Source organism: Haemorhous mexicanus, chromosome 14, assembly GCF_027477595.1.
Source record: "Haemorhous mexicanus isolate bHaeMex1 chromosome 14, bHaeMex1.pri, whole genome shotgun sequence".
NCBI classification, from domain to species: domain Eukaryota; kingdom Metazoa; phylum Chordata; class Aves; order Passeriformes; family Fringillidae; genus Haemorhous; species Haemorhous mexicanus.
In genome coordinates, this window is record NC_082354.1 from 12,927,058 (window position 1) to 12,939,224 (window position 12,167).

Below are 12,167 nucleotides of genomic sequence, written 5' to 3' on the forward strand. Positions count from 1 at the left end.
TGGAGTGGCATTTTTCTGCATTTCATAAATTTAAAGTTCTGCTCCTGGGTGGGGAAAAGCTGAAGCAAATCCAGTGTGCTGTAACAATTTAACAATTCTTATGTGCAAAATAGATTTTTTATTTTTCACTTCTAGCCTTAGAGGTTGCTGCACTGGCTGTCAAACAGCTTTTCTGACATTGGAACTGGAAGCTTCTATTTTCAGTGCATGTACTTGAGGCACTAATTGCATGGAATTATGTATTATCATCCCGTTTTGCAACAATAAAGAGGTTATGCAGCAACTAAAGGAGAATTCAGAAGGTCACTCTAATGTGCTCTGTACTAATTTTTTCATGACTAGGGATTTTTTTTTGTAGTCTGAGACCATAGCTATACTCCTCTAAAATGATCCAGAGGATCTTTTCAAAACAGCTTTGGAGTTAGGGTGAGGTGCTTTATATTCATTAAGTGTTACTGTCTGATGTTCTTTACTGGCCTGCTCTGTAACTCTGTAATTAGGCTTAAACTAAATCGAGATTCTGCCTTTATAATGACAAGTTTCTCAGATTCTAAGGGTATTCTCTCTCTTGGGTGATGTGTAATCCTGCACTGTTAAGTCACCACCACTGATTCCATAGAGCTGACTCAGATTTCTACTCTTGATTCAATAAAAACCTTGTTCTAGAGCAAGTAAAATGCCACTTTTAAAGACAGATTCAATTTTTCTATGTATAGTTCATAAACATCCAACTAAGATTAGGCAGTCCTGAATTATATAAAATGAGATTTAATTTGTCTTTGGTATAACTTAATTATTGACGATTTCTCTGTGCATCATAAAGTCACTATATTATAGGGGGTTTGAGGACCTTGTGCCCCTCTGATCATACTGTAGTGTTCAAGCTGCCAAACCTAGAGTTTGCTCCATTGTTGGATCTGCCCTCTATTTCTATTCCCTGTGATTGTTGCAGGCCTTTTACTGCAGCCTGCATCTCTCCCATCTTACACTGGAGAGAGGTTTCCCTCTCAGGAATCCATTTTGCATTCCTGGGTGCTGGGTATGTCCTCTGTAATTTCTGAACTGATGAAACCCTTGATCATTCTAACATTCCAGCTCACAGGGAAAACTGCACAAATGGAGTTGTGCATCAACACAGGCACTGCTTGTCTCCTTGCCAGACTCAGGGACATTTCATCTTTTTTCTTTTAAGCTTGGCTTTTGTAAATTGATGTAGTGACTTGCATATGCTGTGCTGTATGTTGCTGTGCAAATCCTTAATAACACATTGCAATACAATACAAAATTAGCACACAGAACAGAAATTTAGAACACAGAGTGTTCTCTGAACAAATTTGTTGATGGTACAACCCAGCTGGACACAACCCTATGCAGCCTGTTCTTGGTGACCCTGCTTTAGCAGAGGAGTTGGATGAGGTGGAGTAGATGATTTCCAGGGGCTCTTTCCAGCCCCATCTGTTCTGTGTTTCTGTGATAGTGCTCAATAATTCCCTTGAGACTCCCTCAGCTGAACAGTGTTACTTGTTGGCACTTCCTCTGTGAATGTTTCTGCCACTGCACTGAGCTCAGCCCCAAACTGCCATGCTGTTGTCACCACTTCTGTGCTCTCCTTTGTCTCCAACAGCCACTGTGGAATGTTACAACCCCAGAATGAACGAGTGGAGCTACGTGGCAAAAATGAACGAGCCCCACTATGGTCACGCTGGAACCGTCTATGGGGGGTTAATGTATATTTCAGGTAAATCAATCATGCCTGTGGCATCATCTCTGTGAAACCATTCCTTGTCTAACTTTTTCTGTCTCAGCAGCAGACAGTACAAATTAGGCTGTGGTTGCAGTAGGATTGCCATGGTATCAGTAGTGATGCAGTTTCCTATGAAGCCAGTCAAACAGCACATACCCTGCTGGCTCTGACAAAATTATTGTAGATAATATAATGCTTAGTAATTGAATAGCTCTGAATTCCAAAGCAGTTACTCACTTTACCAATCAGAATAAAGTTTTCTGTTGCCACATATAAAAATTTATAAAGCAATATAATTAAACATAATATTGTTATAATCTATAATTATAATTGTGTATAACAGTATTAAATAATTATAGCATGTATTGTGATATAATCTAGCAATTAAACACACCCTCCCTATAAACTTTGCAATGCATTGGAAATTTTATAACTTTAAACAATGTTTGTCTTCATTGAGGTAGTGGAAAGGGCTAGGTTTTCATGTTAATCATAGCATATAAGTGATATCTGTAGTTTCATTACGGGTTTTTTTTTTTTCCAAATGTGTTGTCTGAAAATCTGCTATTAGCTTAATTTTTAAAGAAGATTCAATCTGTCTGTCAGTGATCATTGCAGGGATCACAGCCCTATATTCTCCTACTGAAATTTTAAGGATGTCCTCTTGAGAACTAAGCCGAAATTCAGGGCAGGAGGTAGGACAAGGTTGCTTAGCTGACAAGAACTGGTGGGGGATGTGCTGGAGCTGCTTCCTTTAGGGGCTCTTGTGCCAGTAAGCTAGGAGAAATTTGCTTTAGAAATTTAATGTAAGGTACAGGTGCTTATTTTTCTGTGAGCAAGTCCATTGAGCTCCTAATTGCTGTGCTGCTGTCAGTTGTGTTTTGCCCATCTTGCTTGTTTTGCTGCAGGTGGCACATACATATGCTGTCTGCTGTGTTTTTTTCATGTAGATCCCACAGATTTTTCTTTTCCTTTTGTCCTGGAGCCTCTCCAAATGCTTTTGCAGGGAGCTATGGAGAAGGTAAATGTAGAGAGAACCATAGGTAACTATTAACTGAAGAATATTTGAAATGTGTGTCCTCTCTCTATTCACTTGAAGTTGATGCAAAAAGATTTTTGATAAAAATTCTAGTATGTGATATTTAAAACACAGTGGCATAGTATCAAAATTTGAAAGGGAAATGGATTCTTGATGGTGAGAAACATTAACTAGCACACTGAATGAATACAAGCAAAGAAATAAATTTGCAAAATAGAAGTGTAGGTAACAGTTTTTTGTTCTTTTAATCTGCCAGTATCAATTGTGTAATGAGGTGCAGTGTAAGACATGGCTTCTGTCCATATTCCCATTTAAAGGAACAGATGTCATTTGAAATGGAGTACTTCTGTGGTAGTAATCTAAGCTAGAGTGAAGAAGTTTCAAGGAAGATGGAATTCTTTCAATAAAATGTATTTGTTGTTATTTAATGCTTATTAGGGTGAGCACTCCTCTAACATGTGTCTTGTTCCTTTAGGGGGAATTACCCACGATACTTTCCAAAAGGAACTCATGTGCTTTGACCCTGACACAGACAAATGGACTCAGAAAGCTCCAATGACAACAGTCAGAGGTCTGCATTGCATGTGTACTGTAGGAGACAAGCTGTATGTTATTGGTGGAAATCACTTTAGAGGAACAAGTGATTATGATGATGTTCTAAGCTGTGAATATTACTCACCAACTCTAGACCAGTGGACTCCAATTGCCGCCATGTTACGTGGGCAAAGTGATGTCGGGGTTGCTGTCTTTGAAAATAAAATCTATGTTGTTGGAGGATATTCTTGGAATAACCGGTGCATGGTGGAAATAGTTCAGAAGTATGATCCAGAAAAAGATGAGTGGCATAAAGTATTTGACCTTCCAGAATCCCTTGGTGGCATTCGAGCCTGCACTCTCACTGTTTTCCCTCCGGAGGACAACACAGGGTCACCGTCCAGAGAGTCTCCTCTGTCAGCACCTTAGAACCATCCCTTGGCTCACCATGTTGTAGTAATACCTCTGCACTGCATCATGGGGTCTGTTATTTTTCTTCAGTAGTTTCTGTTAGGCTTAGCCTACAGCATTTCATACAATTACTGGAAAAAAGAAAAAAGACTTTGACATTATTTGTGCCGTTTGTTTGGCCTAGAATGTCTCTCAAGTGGTTGACAAAAAGAGATGTACTCGCCCGAGCCAAATGTTTAACAAATGAGAGGGTATTGTCTATAAAATGTATGAACTAGGTACGTTATTAATGTTCTATGTTGGCTGTGAGGTACCTTGTAGCTTACATTTGGGAGCCCAGTGAGTCAAATTTGTATTGAACATGTCACTGAATTTCGTGTTGAAATCCTTTTTCCTTTCATTTTTGACTGCAGATCACAAGGGTAGGTAGACCACATCAATGTGAACTCTCTGAAGGTTGCCAAGGGGCCTGAGCTACCTCCCTCTTTACACAGAGTATTTTTGACATATCTGTTTACCCCACCTGACTTTGTGGGTGCTTTCAGAGCATATGAAGTTTCTTAGGCAGGAGGAAGAAATAAAATAATTTTAAAATATTAGCACTGTACAGGAGCGGACCTTGTAGAGGCCGGGAGTTTTTTATAACATATATCGTGTTTTTCCTGAGTCAGTTGAATGATGCTTCAAATAAAACATCCTAAACATATTTGTGTTTTTTAATTTGGGTTTTTTTTTTCCAGGAATTGGCTTCCGCTTGCATGGGAGCACACACTATTAACAAATGGGAATTCAGTGCAGTTGAGTATTCTGTGCTATGGCTGTACTGAATATGGGTAGTTAAGGGCTAGAATCAGTAACTTAAGCCACTGAATTTGACCAAATGGTTCCATCCAATCAAATTTGATCTACCTTTTCTCCTTTGCTGTTGAGATAACTTGCATAATGTGTCCTCTGTATAGTCTCAGTTAATAAGGTTATTTAGCACAAAGTGCAGCTTCAGTGAGAGAGCTGCTTTTGCTCAGTGAACCTGGACTACCACATTTTACCTTCTTTTGTTCAATAAAACTTTTAACTGCAGTTACCCAGTCTAAGCTACCTCATTAATGTATTTGGTTTTCTTCCTCTGCCTCACTGTCTCCAGGATACGTGTGACGTATATCCACGTGGGTAGGTGAACCTGCTAGGAAACCAATGCACAAGTGATCATGAATGGGTATTTTTGACCTACTTTTAAGAAACTGTTTTGGTCTGATGTGTTCATTTTATTGTTAGGGACTGATGAAAAACCAGTCTTAATGTTTTTTTCCTTGGAGAACTGCTTATGTGTGCAGCCCTCCAAATTCACAGGAATCTTTACCTGCTCCAAAATACAGTGCCCTGCTGACAAACTGCAGCTCTGATTATGCCATTGTGGTTGTTCTGAGCTTCCCATCATGTTACAAGTAATTTTGGTAATGAACACTGTCACAGGGGCATCCTCTGGGGAAAACTGTTTAAACCAGCTTATTGTGTTACCTATTAATAATAACCAAGTAAAGCTTAAGAGACTTTTGTTGGGATTTTGCTATTTGTGTTTTGTCCCTGCTTGATGCAATCAAGCAGCAGGATTACTGTGGTGTCGGATTTGGAAGTACTGATATTTATTCTTTGTGCAGTTTACTAATAATGGTCACTACCAAAATCTACATGTAAGCTTTAGGTTTCATAATTGTTTTGGTTAAAATCAAAATTAATTCTTCCTCTTTAAAAAGATTGAAGTCTCAATTCCATGTGGCTGTGCAAGGTTGTTGCAGGTGGAACAGCAGCACCAGTGGATACTCCTGGAAACTGGCCAGTGAAGATAAATTGATTCATCACCCTAAGAATAGTCTTCTTATGCTGTGCAAAGCACTGGATAGAAAAGTGTTGCTCTGTTTTTTAAGGATTTTTCAATCATTTAAGTGTCACATGCTACTAATTTTTTTTCCAGCTCAAACAGATTTTAGATCCTGCTTGACTTTAAATCCCTTGAAATCCATATTCAGTGTCTCTTATATTAATTAAACTGAAAAGTACTTGAAGGAGTTGCAATTCCTTTAGGATAATGTAAATATATCCTGCTCTTTGTATGCTGGGGATGAGGGACACAGTGTTTAAAAGTGGGTATCTTCTCTGGTGTTCTCTGTTTGAAGAAGCTTAACATGGGTTCTGATCATTCTGAGGTGGTTTAAAGCCAGGATGTCAGTTTTGTGTCTGAGCCTTGTATAGCCAGGAGCTGGTATATGGCCGCATTGTTGAGATTTTTTTGTTTGTGGGTTTTTTGTTTTGTTTTTTGTTTTGTTTTTTTGACTCATTATTTGTTATACATAAAATGGAAGACTTATTTTTGAACGTTTTGTCATCAGTGGATTAAATGTAGTGCTTCAATCAAATTAATCTTTGGGGGTTTTGTTTGTTTTTTTTTAATCTCCCTCTGGATTAAAGTGTTTATAATTACATTAGTTAACATTTACTCACTAGGGATTGAAAAGCAAACATCAAAAATTTGCCCAAAACTGCAAACTGGTTTCTTCTGTAATGTAGTATAAAGTGACTTGATGCTCATTGAGTCTTTCTTAACCATGGCATAAGAGCCCCTTTCCATCTCTGAACCCACAGCTGCAGGTACTCACTTGGATACAGCAAATACCCATCTCCATTTCCAGTCAGGCTGCCTCTTCATGAATCTTGGATTCTCTCTTGTTGCAGTTGTAGTACCTGAATCAGGAAAGCATCTGGATAAAAAGCAATTATAGCTATTTGATTTGAATGAAATTAGGGTTGCATGGCGTGCCAGCTGGGAGAGCCACAGGAGCTGTCTGCCCTCTCCCAGTGATGCAGACACACACTGCAAAATTCATGCAGACTTTGCTTTATGGTGCCCAATTAGCAGCAAATGCCAAAAGGGCTCACTTCCATGCTCAGTTTGCCCAAAGGCCCAGCTGATATCCCTGCAGAACCCAGCACTCTGACTCCAGACATCTGAGATGACATTTCCCTTGTTCTGTGTTTTGAAATAGGACAAGAACAATGGGGAAGACGACCTGGGAAAATCCAGGTTATGTAAAATTTCTTTGCCTTGTTAATCTCAGAGAGTTCATCATCTGCAGATATCCATTTTTCTGTGATTCCCCTCCCCTTAGAAAGTTGTAAAGTCCAGGAACCTGGTCCAGGGAAAGCAATTCCAGCAAGGATCCAGCTGGTCTTGTGGCTTCTTGGGCTAATGCAGTTGTGCTGAAGGGATGAGCACTGGTGCAGCACAATGTGGCTGACAGCCTGGCTGTGGCTCTACAGGCCCCTTGGGTGGAAGAATCACTTTACCTGCTCTCAGGACAAAAGTGAGCTGTTTTCTTATAAACAATGCTATTTTTAAATTGCCCATTCTGTTTCTGAGGGATCTCTAAGGAGGAGCATTTTAGTGACAGTCAGAAGCTCATACCAGTATATGGAATAATGGTAATCATGGATTAGAGCAGTTTGCATGCAGATAAATAAAGTTCTACCTAAAGTTTTACAGTCTTAATCTGATGGGCTGGTTGGACATCAAAAAATAATTCAATACCACAGCAACAAGCGCAGTACAAATATCTGGAGAAGTTTCTAACCAAAGAGTTGAGGATGATCTGATCAGAAAAGATCATGGCACTTTTTTTGCAAAGTTCATTCTGCCTACCAGAATTGTTGTTCCTTCTTAATTTGCCCTCCAGCTGGTGATTACCTCAGTTTAACACTGGTGTCTGACTCTGCTGGTCACTGTTTCTTTAATCCTTGGTTTGACTTGATGTCCTTGGTAGCTGACATCTCTGTTACTTCCTCTGCTCCTGATCAGAACAGATAAAGCAGAGGCTTTTTTAGTGGCACTTACATCAAGAGAGAAAATAACCCATTGTTGATAGATGTATTTGTAATTCAGTTTGTGCATCTTGGAAATAGAAAAGCAGTTTTAAGCTAGTGGAAGGTATGTGCATGTTGCAGGAGTAGTGTGTGTCCCCTTTCCTCCTGGCTTGCACCTTTGGTGTGTGGAGGGTGGTGTGCAGTGGTGAGCCAGAGATCTGGAGGGAGAGTCAGGCTCTCATGTGGCACTTTATGCTTTCCATGCTCTGTGAAAGTGTTCTGTCCTTGCACACCATATGTAGCTTATTGGGTATTTTTTCTTTTGTATTTTAAATGTGAATAATGATTCTTTATGTGCAAATGTGGTCAGAAAAAAAAAAAGTCTTAAAGAGCAGAGTTATACTTTGCTTAATTGATAAAGTTTTTTGTCCCATGAGCATTGCAGGACGTGTTCAGCTGTGAAAAGGTGATAGCAGTTAGAGAGCCAGCTTGGAAATCCCGATGGCTTTCCTGCCTGTCACAGGGCCTGTCACCAGGTCACACCTTCTTGTTGCCAGTTTTTCACAGGTCATTAAGAGAAGGCTTTTCTCTGTCAGTAGGCTCCAAATTTGCTGTCCAGCTCTGTTGGACCTGCTGATTACCCACTGGATGTGTTGACTCTTTAATGACCTGGTAATTTGTATAGAGGTGCAGCCCAGGGAAGCTGGGAGTGGTGCTACAGCAGGAGCCATACGAGGCTGACATTCCTGAGGGGATGGTCGCCTACTCTGTGTATTACTTCGGCTCGAGTGCTGGTTTTTTCCCCATCTTTGGGAGTATTTATTGCTGCTGTTTGAGTTTTTAACTTTTTATTCATGAATGAGTAATGCCTCTGTGAGTCTGCAGTGGGAGCAGAAGGTTCAGGTGGTTCTTTCAGAGCTGTGTGCTGTCAGGCTGTCCTCATGGGTATTAACCCCTTTCTGTTTGGAGCTCTGTTTCCTAAGGGTTTAGGAAAAATCATTTTGCAATGTGAAAAGATCTCAGATGAAAACATGTTTGGGACTGGAACAAAAATGCATATTGTTTTAGATTTTTTTGGTCATGGCTTAGAGGTTAGTTTGGACTTTCACCGACTGAATAGGGAGTAATAATATATATATATTTTTTTTTTTAATAACTTATAGTTGGCTTAAGTGAGTCAAAACTCAGTTATTTGTACCTGCTTGCACTCTTGGCTGGCCTGTTGCTGTATTCTCCCTCAGACCACAGCATTCTGTGCTGTCTGGCATCTGTTTCCTTGTGTAAGAGCACCTCCTGTCTTCCCTGCTGCCTGTTGATTGAGTTCCAAAATCAATCTGAGCTTGGGTTCTTACATCCAAAGTACCAGTGGAGCTAAAGACCACGTGGAGCTGTGGATTGAGGGCCATGGCTTTGACATTGGATTCCCCACCAGCCCCTCACTGCTTTGCAAGAAGTTCTCAAAGCCAGCTAAAATCTGTGGGCACGAGGCAAATCTCTCAGGCTGAAAATTTCAGTAACCTGGGCATCTAAAGACCACCAGAGTGTCCTTGTCCCCTCTGCAAGGACACTGTGCACATGAGCTGCTGAGGGCTCTGGGAGGGGCAGGCACAGGAACTCCTTGGGTAGCCAGACTTTCTGTTGGCCTTTGATTCTGCTCTCTCTTCTGTGCCCAGGTGGAGATGGTGGGAGGGCAGGTCAGGGTTGGGTCACACTTTCCAGCTCTCAGTAGAGAGCAAGTTTGTTTATTCTCATCTGTCTGCACAACACTGCAGGAAAAAGAACTGTAGGAACATGACAGATTTTAAACATTGTTTCACAGAACAGTATTCGTTAATAAAGGAAAAATTAGTCTGTTTTAACCTGTGTTCCTCATAACCAGGATTGTTCCAAAATACTTGGCTTCTGTTGAATTAACAACTTTGCCTTTACCTCCCTTGTTCAACATTACTGTAAAAAAAAAAAAAATTGCTTGGTTTCTTTTCCATTTGTTTTTCATTGCTTGTAACCTTTTCTTAGAAATGTGGAAATAATTTTCCTTACATGTTTTATGCACCGAAATAAACACACCACTGATCACCTGAGTCCCCTTCCCATGTTTCTTACTCAGTGCCTGCCAGTGTATCTTCCCCTATTTTTACCTAAATGTGTGACAGCTGTCAATAAATGCCATCACAGAGTCATACAATTCCTGCTGATGGGTGCTGCATTGGTAATTGGGATAAAGAGGGGTTATCTTTCTTCTTAAACACTTCTGGAAAAAAAGTTGCTTTGAAGATCAGGCCTGCCCTGTTTAATACATTTAAATGCAGATTGTTTTGGCCTGTGCTTGTTAACTTTAGTTTTGAATATTTGTCTCTTTCAGCTATTTAATTGCATTGGGTGCTTACAGTGCACTGTTTATAGAGTGTGTGTTCCCTGCTCATCCATGGGTGAGGCACTGGCTGCTGAGGTTTCCTGGGGCCCTGCCTGCCAGGTTCCCTTCCTCCCCAGAAAGACTCATTGGGAGTGATGTTCTTCCATCCTCAGGGGAACAACCTTGTGTGACTAAAGAACCTCTACCAGGGTCAGGGGCAGTAAACTTGGAAGGAAAATCAAAGCAGCTTCCTAATTGCAGTTAAAGCACAGCCCAAGTTTCCAGAAAGGGCAGAGAGAGCTGCTGTCCCTTAGGCATGTTTTGTCAGGAGTTGAGGATATTAGCAATGAAAGGATTGTTGCTGTAAATGAAGACAATAAAATAAATCCCTACATCTGTCCCCAAAACAGAGAGATTGCTTCTGCTGATATACCACACTATTAATATTTGACTTTGTGTGTATATGGGATGTCTCAAGTGCTCATATCACATAAGTGATGCCCTAGTTCCCATTAGTCACAGTGTTTTCTATCTAGTCAATTCTGAATAATGTTTTAAAATAGCATAGAATATTAGAGGATACACTTTTCTGGTTTTATTTCCTAAGCCTTTTTAAAAGAGATTTTATGTATCTCATTATTTCAGCTTTGCTGCACTTAGTCAAACCCAGGAAACATGAAATGTCAGGTTTTGGTTCATCATTCAGGTCTTTTTGGAGTTTCTGCTTTCCTTTTCACTTTATGGAATTTTAAGGAGGGGATGGCAAGAAGAAACAAAGAAAAGGAAACATCAGGTGCAACTGAATGAGAGTGTCTGCTGTCAGCAGCTCTGCCATTTGGGACAATTTAATGATTTACAATCCTGTTAAATTTACCTTGTGTAATAACCCAGGAGGTTTCCGTTTGGCCTGCAGTGACACAGTGCAAACACCTTTGCATTATTCCCTGCTCTGTGATTTGTGTCTCACCCCCTGGAGTAGCAGTGGGTACTCACCTGCACCGAGGCACTGCAGCCTCCAGGGCCATCCCTGCTCCTGTCAGGGGTGGCTCCAGTCCCTGCTGTGCCAGAGCCAGGGGCCATCTGTGGCCACCTCGGCCCCAGCTGGGCTCCAGCCCGTGGCTCTGGGAGCCTGAAGGGATGGAGTGTGGCTTTGGGAAGGCAGCTGCTGCTGTGGCCCTCTGAGCAGGGACCAGCAGGGCCAGAAAAATACCTTCATCCATGCATGGAGGAAGGATTTTCTCTTTTATCTTTGATTGTTCATCAGAATACTTTGAATCTTGCCTCTCCAAAGCATAGGACCTGTAAATCTGAGCTGCAATCATTGCACGTGGAGGTCACTAAGAGCAGGTCTGAGTGATCTCCTCTAGTTCTAACACTCATCAGCCACTGATTTTGGAAAGAGAGAAATAGAGTGGGGATTTCTTCCCCCCCCCCAAAAATTTTCTGCCAAGGCCCTGACTATTTCTCAGACATTTTGTGTTCTCATTCCAGGCAGACTGGGCTGTGCAGAGGTTAAGTAGTTAGGGACATGACTGAGACCTCTGCATGTCACCAAGCATGTGTCCTGTTCTTAGGGATGCTGATAGGCAAAAAGCTGTGACCCTGTTTCCCCTCCCTCTCCTTACTTCCTCCCCAAAGAAAACCTATCCCCATTGTAAACCAGCATTTTCATTAGACCAGGCATCAGAGTGGGAATTTTAAAAGATGCCTCACATTCTTCATCTCACTCTTCATTTTTGCTGTCTTTTAAAAATTAAGATGAATTTTTTTATCTTAACATCACGTGGCATGAGAGACCAATGCCATTCAATAAACAGCTGCAGCTTGGAACTCAGGGTTACAGCAGAAACTATGCTTCTTAAAGAATCACATTTCATTTTCCTCTTCCATATTTATACACTTATAAATGTGGACTTTCTGGAATTTAGATAACTTGATAGAGATGACATGTGCCATATGGTCTTTAGGACAAATTCCAGCTTCATTAACAGTTCACTGGCTGAAAGGAATAGCAATTAGTCTTTCATGCAGTCTAAAATCAGCTTGTCAATTAACAAACAAACTAAAAATTGCTGGAGTTTCTTTTCACAGAAGCCTCTGCTCTGAGCCCTCTCCCTACACCCCATGTAGAGCTGACTTTGCAGCACCAAACCATTGCACCCTGAGCTCATTGTCACTGCTTTGCCACTGGAAAGGGGTCAGGGTTAAGCAGAAGAATCTCAGTGTGTGTGATG

At 40.9% G+C, this 12,167-nt stretch overlaps 1 protein-coding gene across 8 annotated transcripts in view; it reads left to right on the forward strand.

The window, feature by feature from the left end:
- The window catches only part of KLHL13 (kelch like family member 13), a 77,029-nt gene extending 70,886 nt beyond the window's left edge, over window positions 1-6,143 (forward strand). For all 8 annotated transcript variants that reach the window (XM_059858955.1, XM_059858956.1, XM_059858952.1 and 5 more), the window contains 2 exons: window positions 1,625-1,738; window positions 3,259-6,143. In XM_059858955.1, the coding sequence (XP_059714938.1) occupies window positions 1,625-1,738; window positions 3,259-3,746 (602 nt within the window). In that variant the 3' untranslated portion in view covers window positions 3,747-6,143. The remainder of the gene's footprint in view (window positions 1-1,624; window positions 1,739-3,258) is intronic.
- Window positions 6,144-12,167: the final 6,024 nt, after the last annotated feature.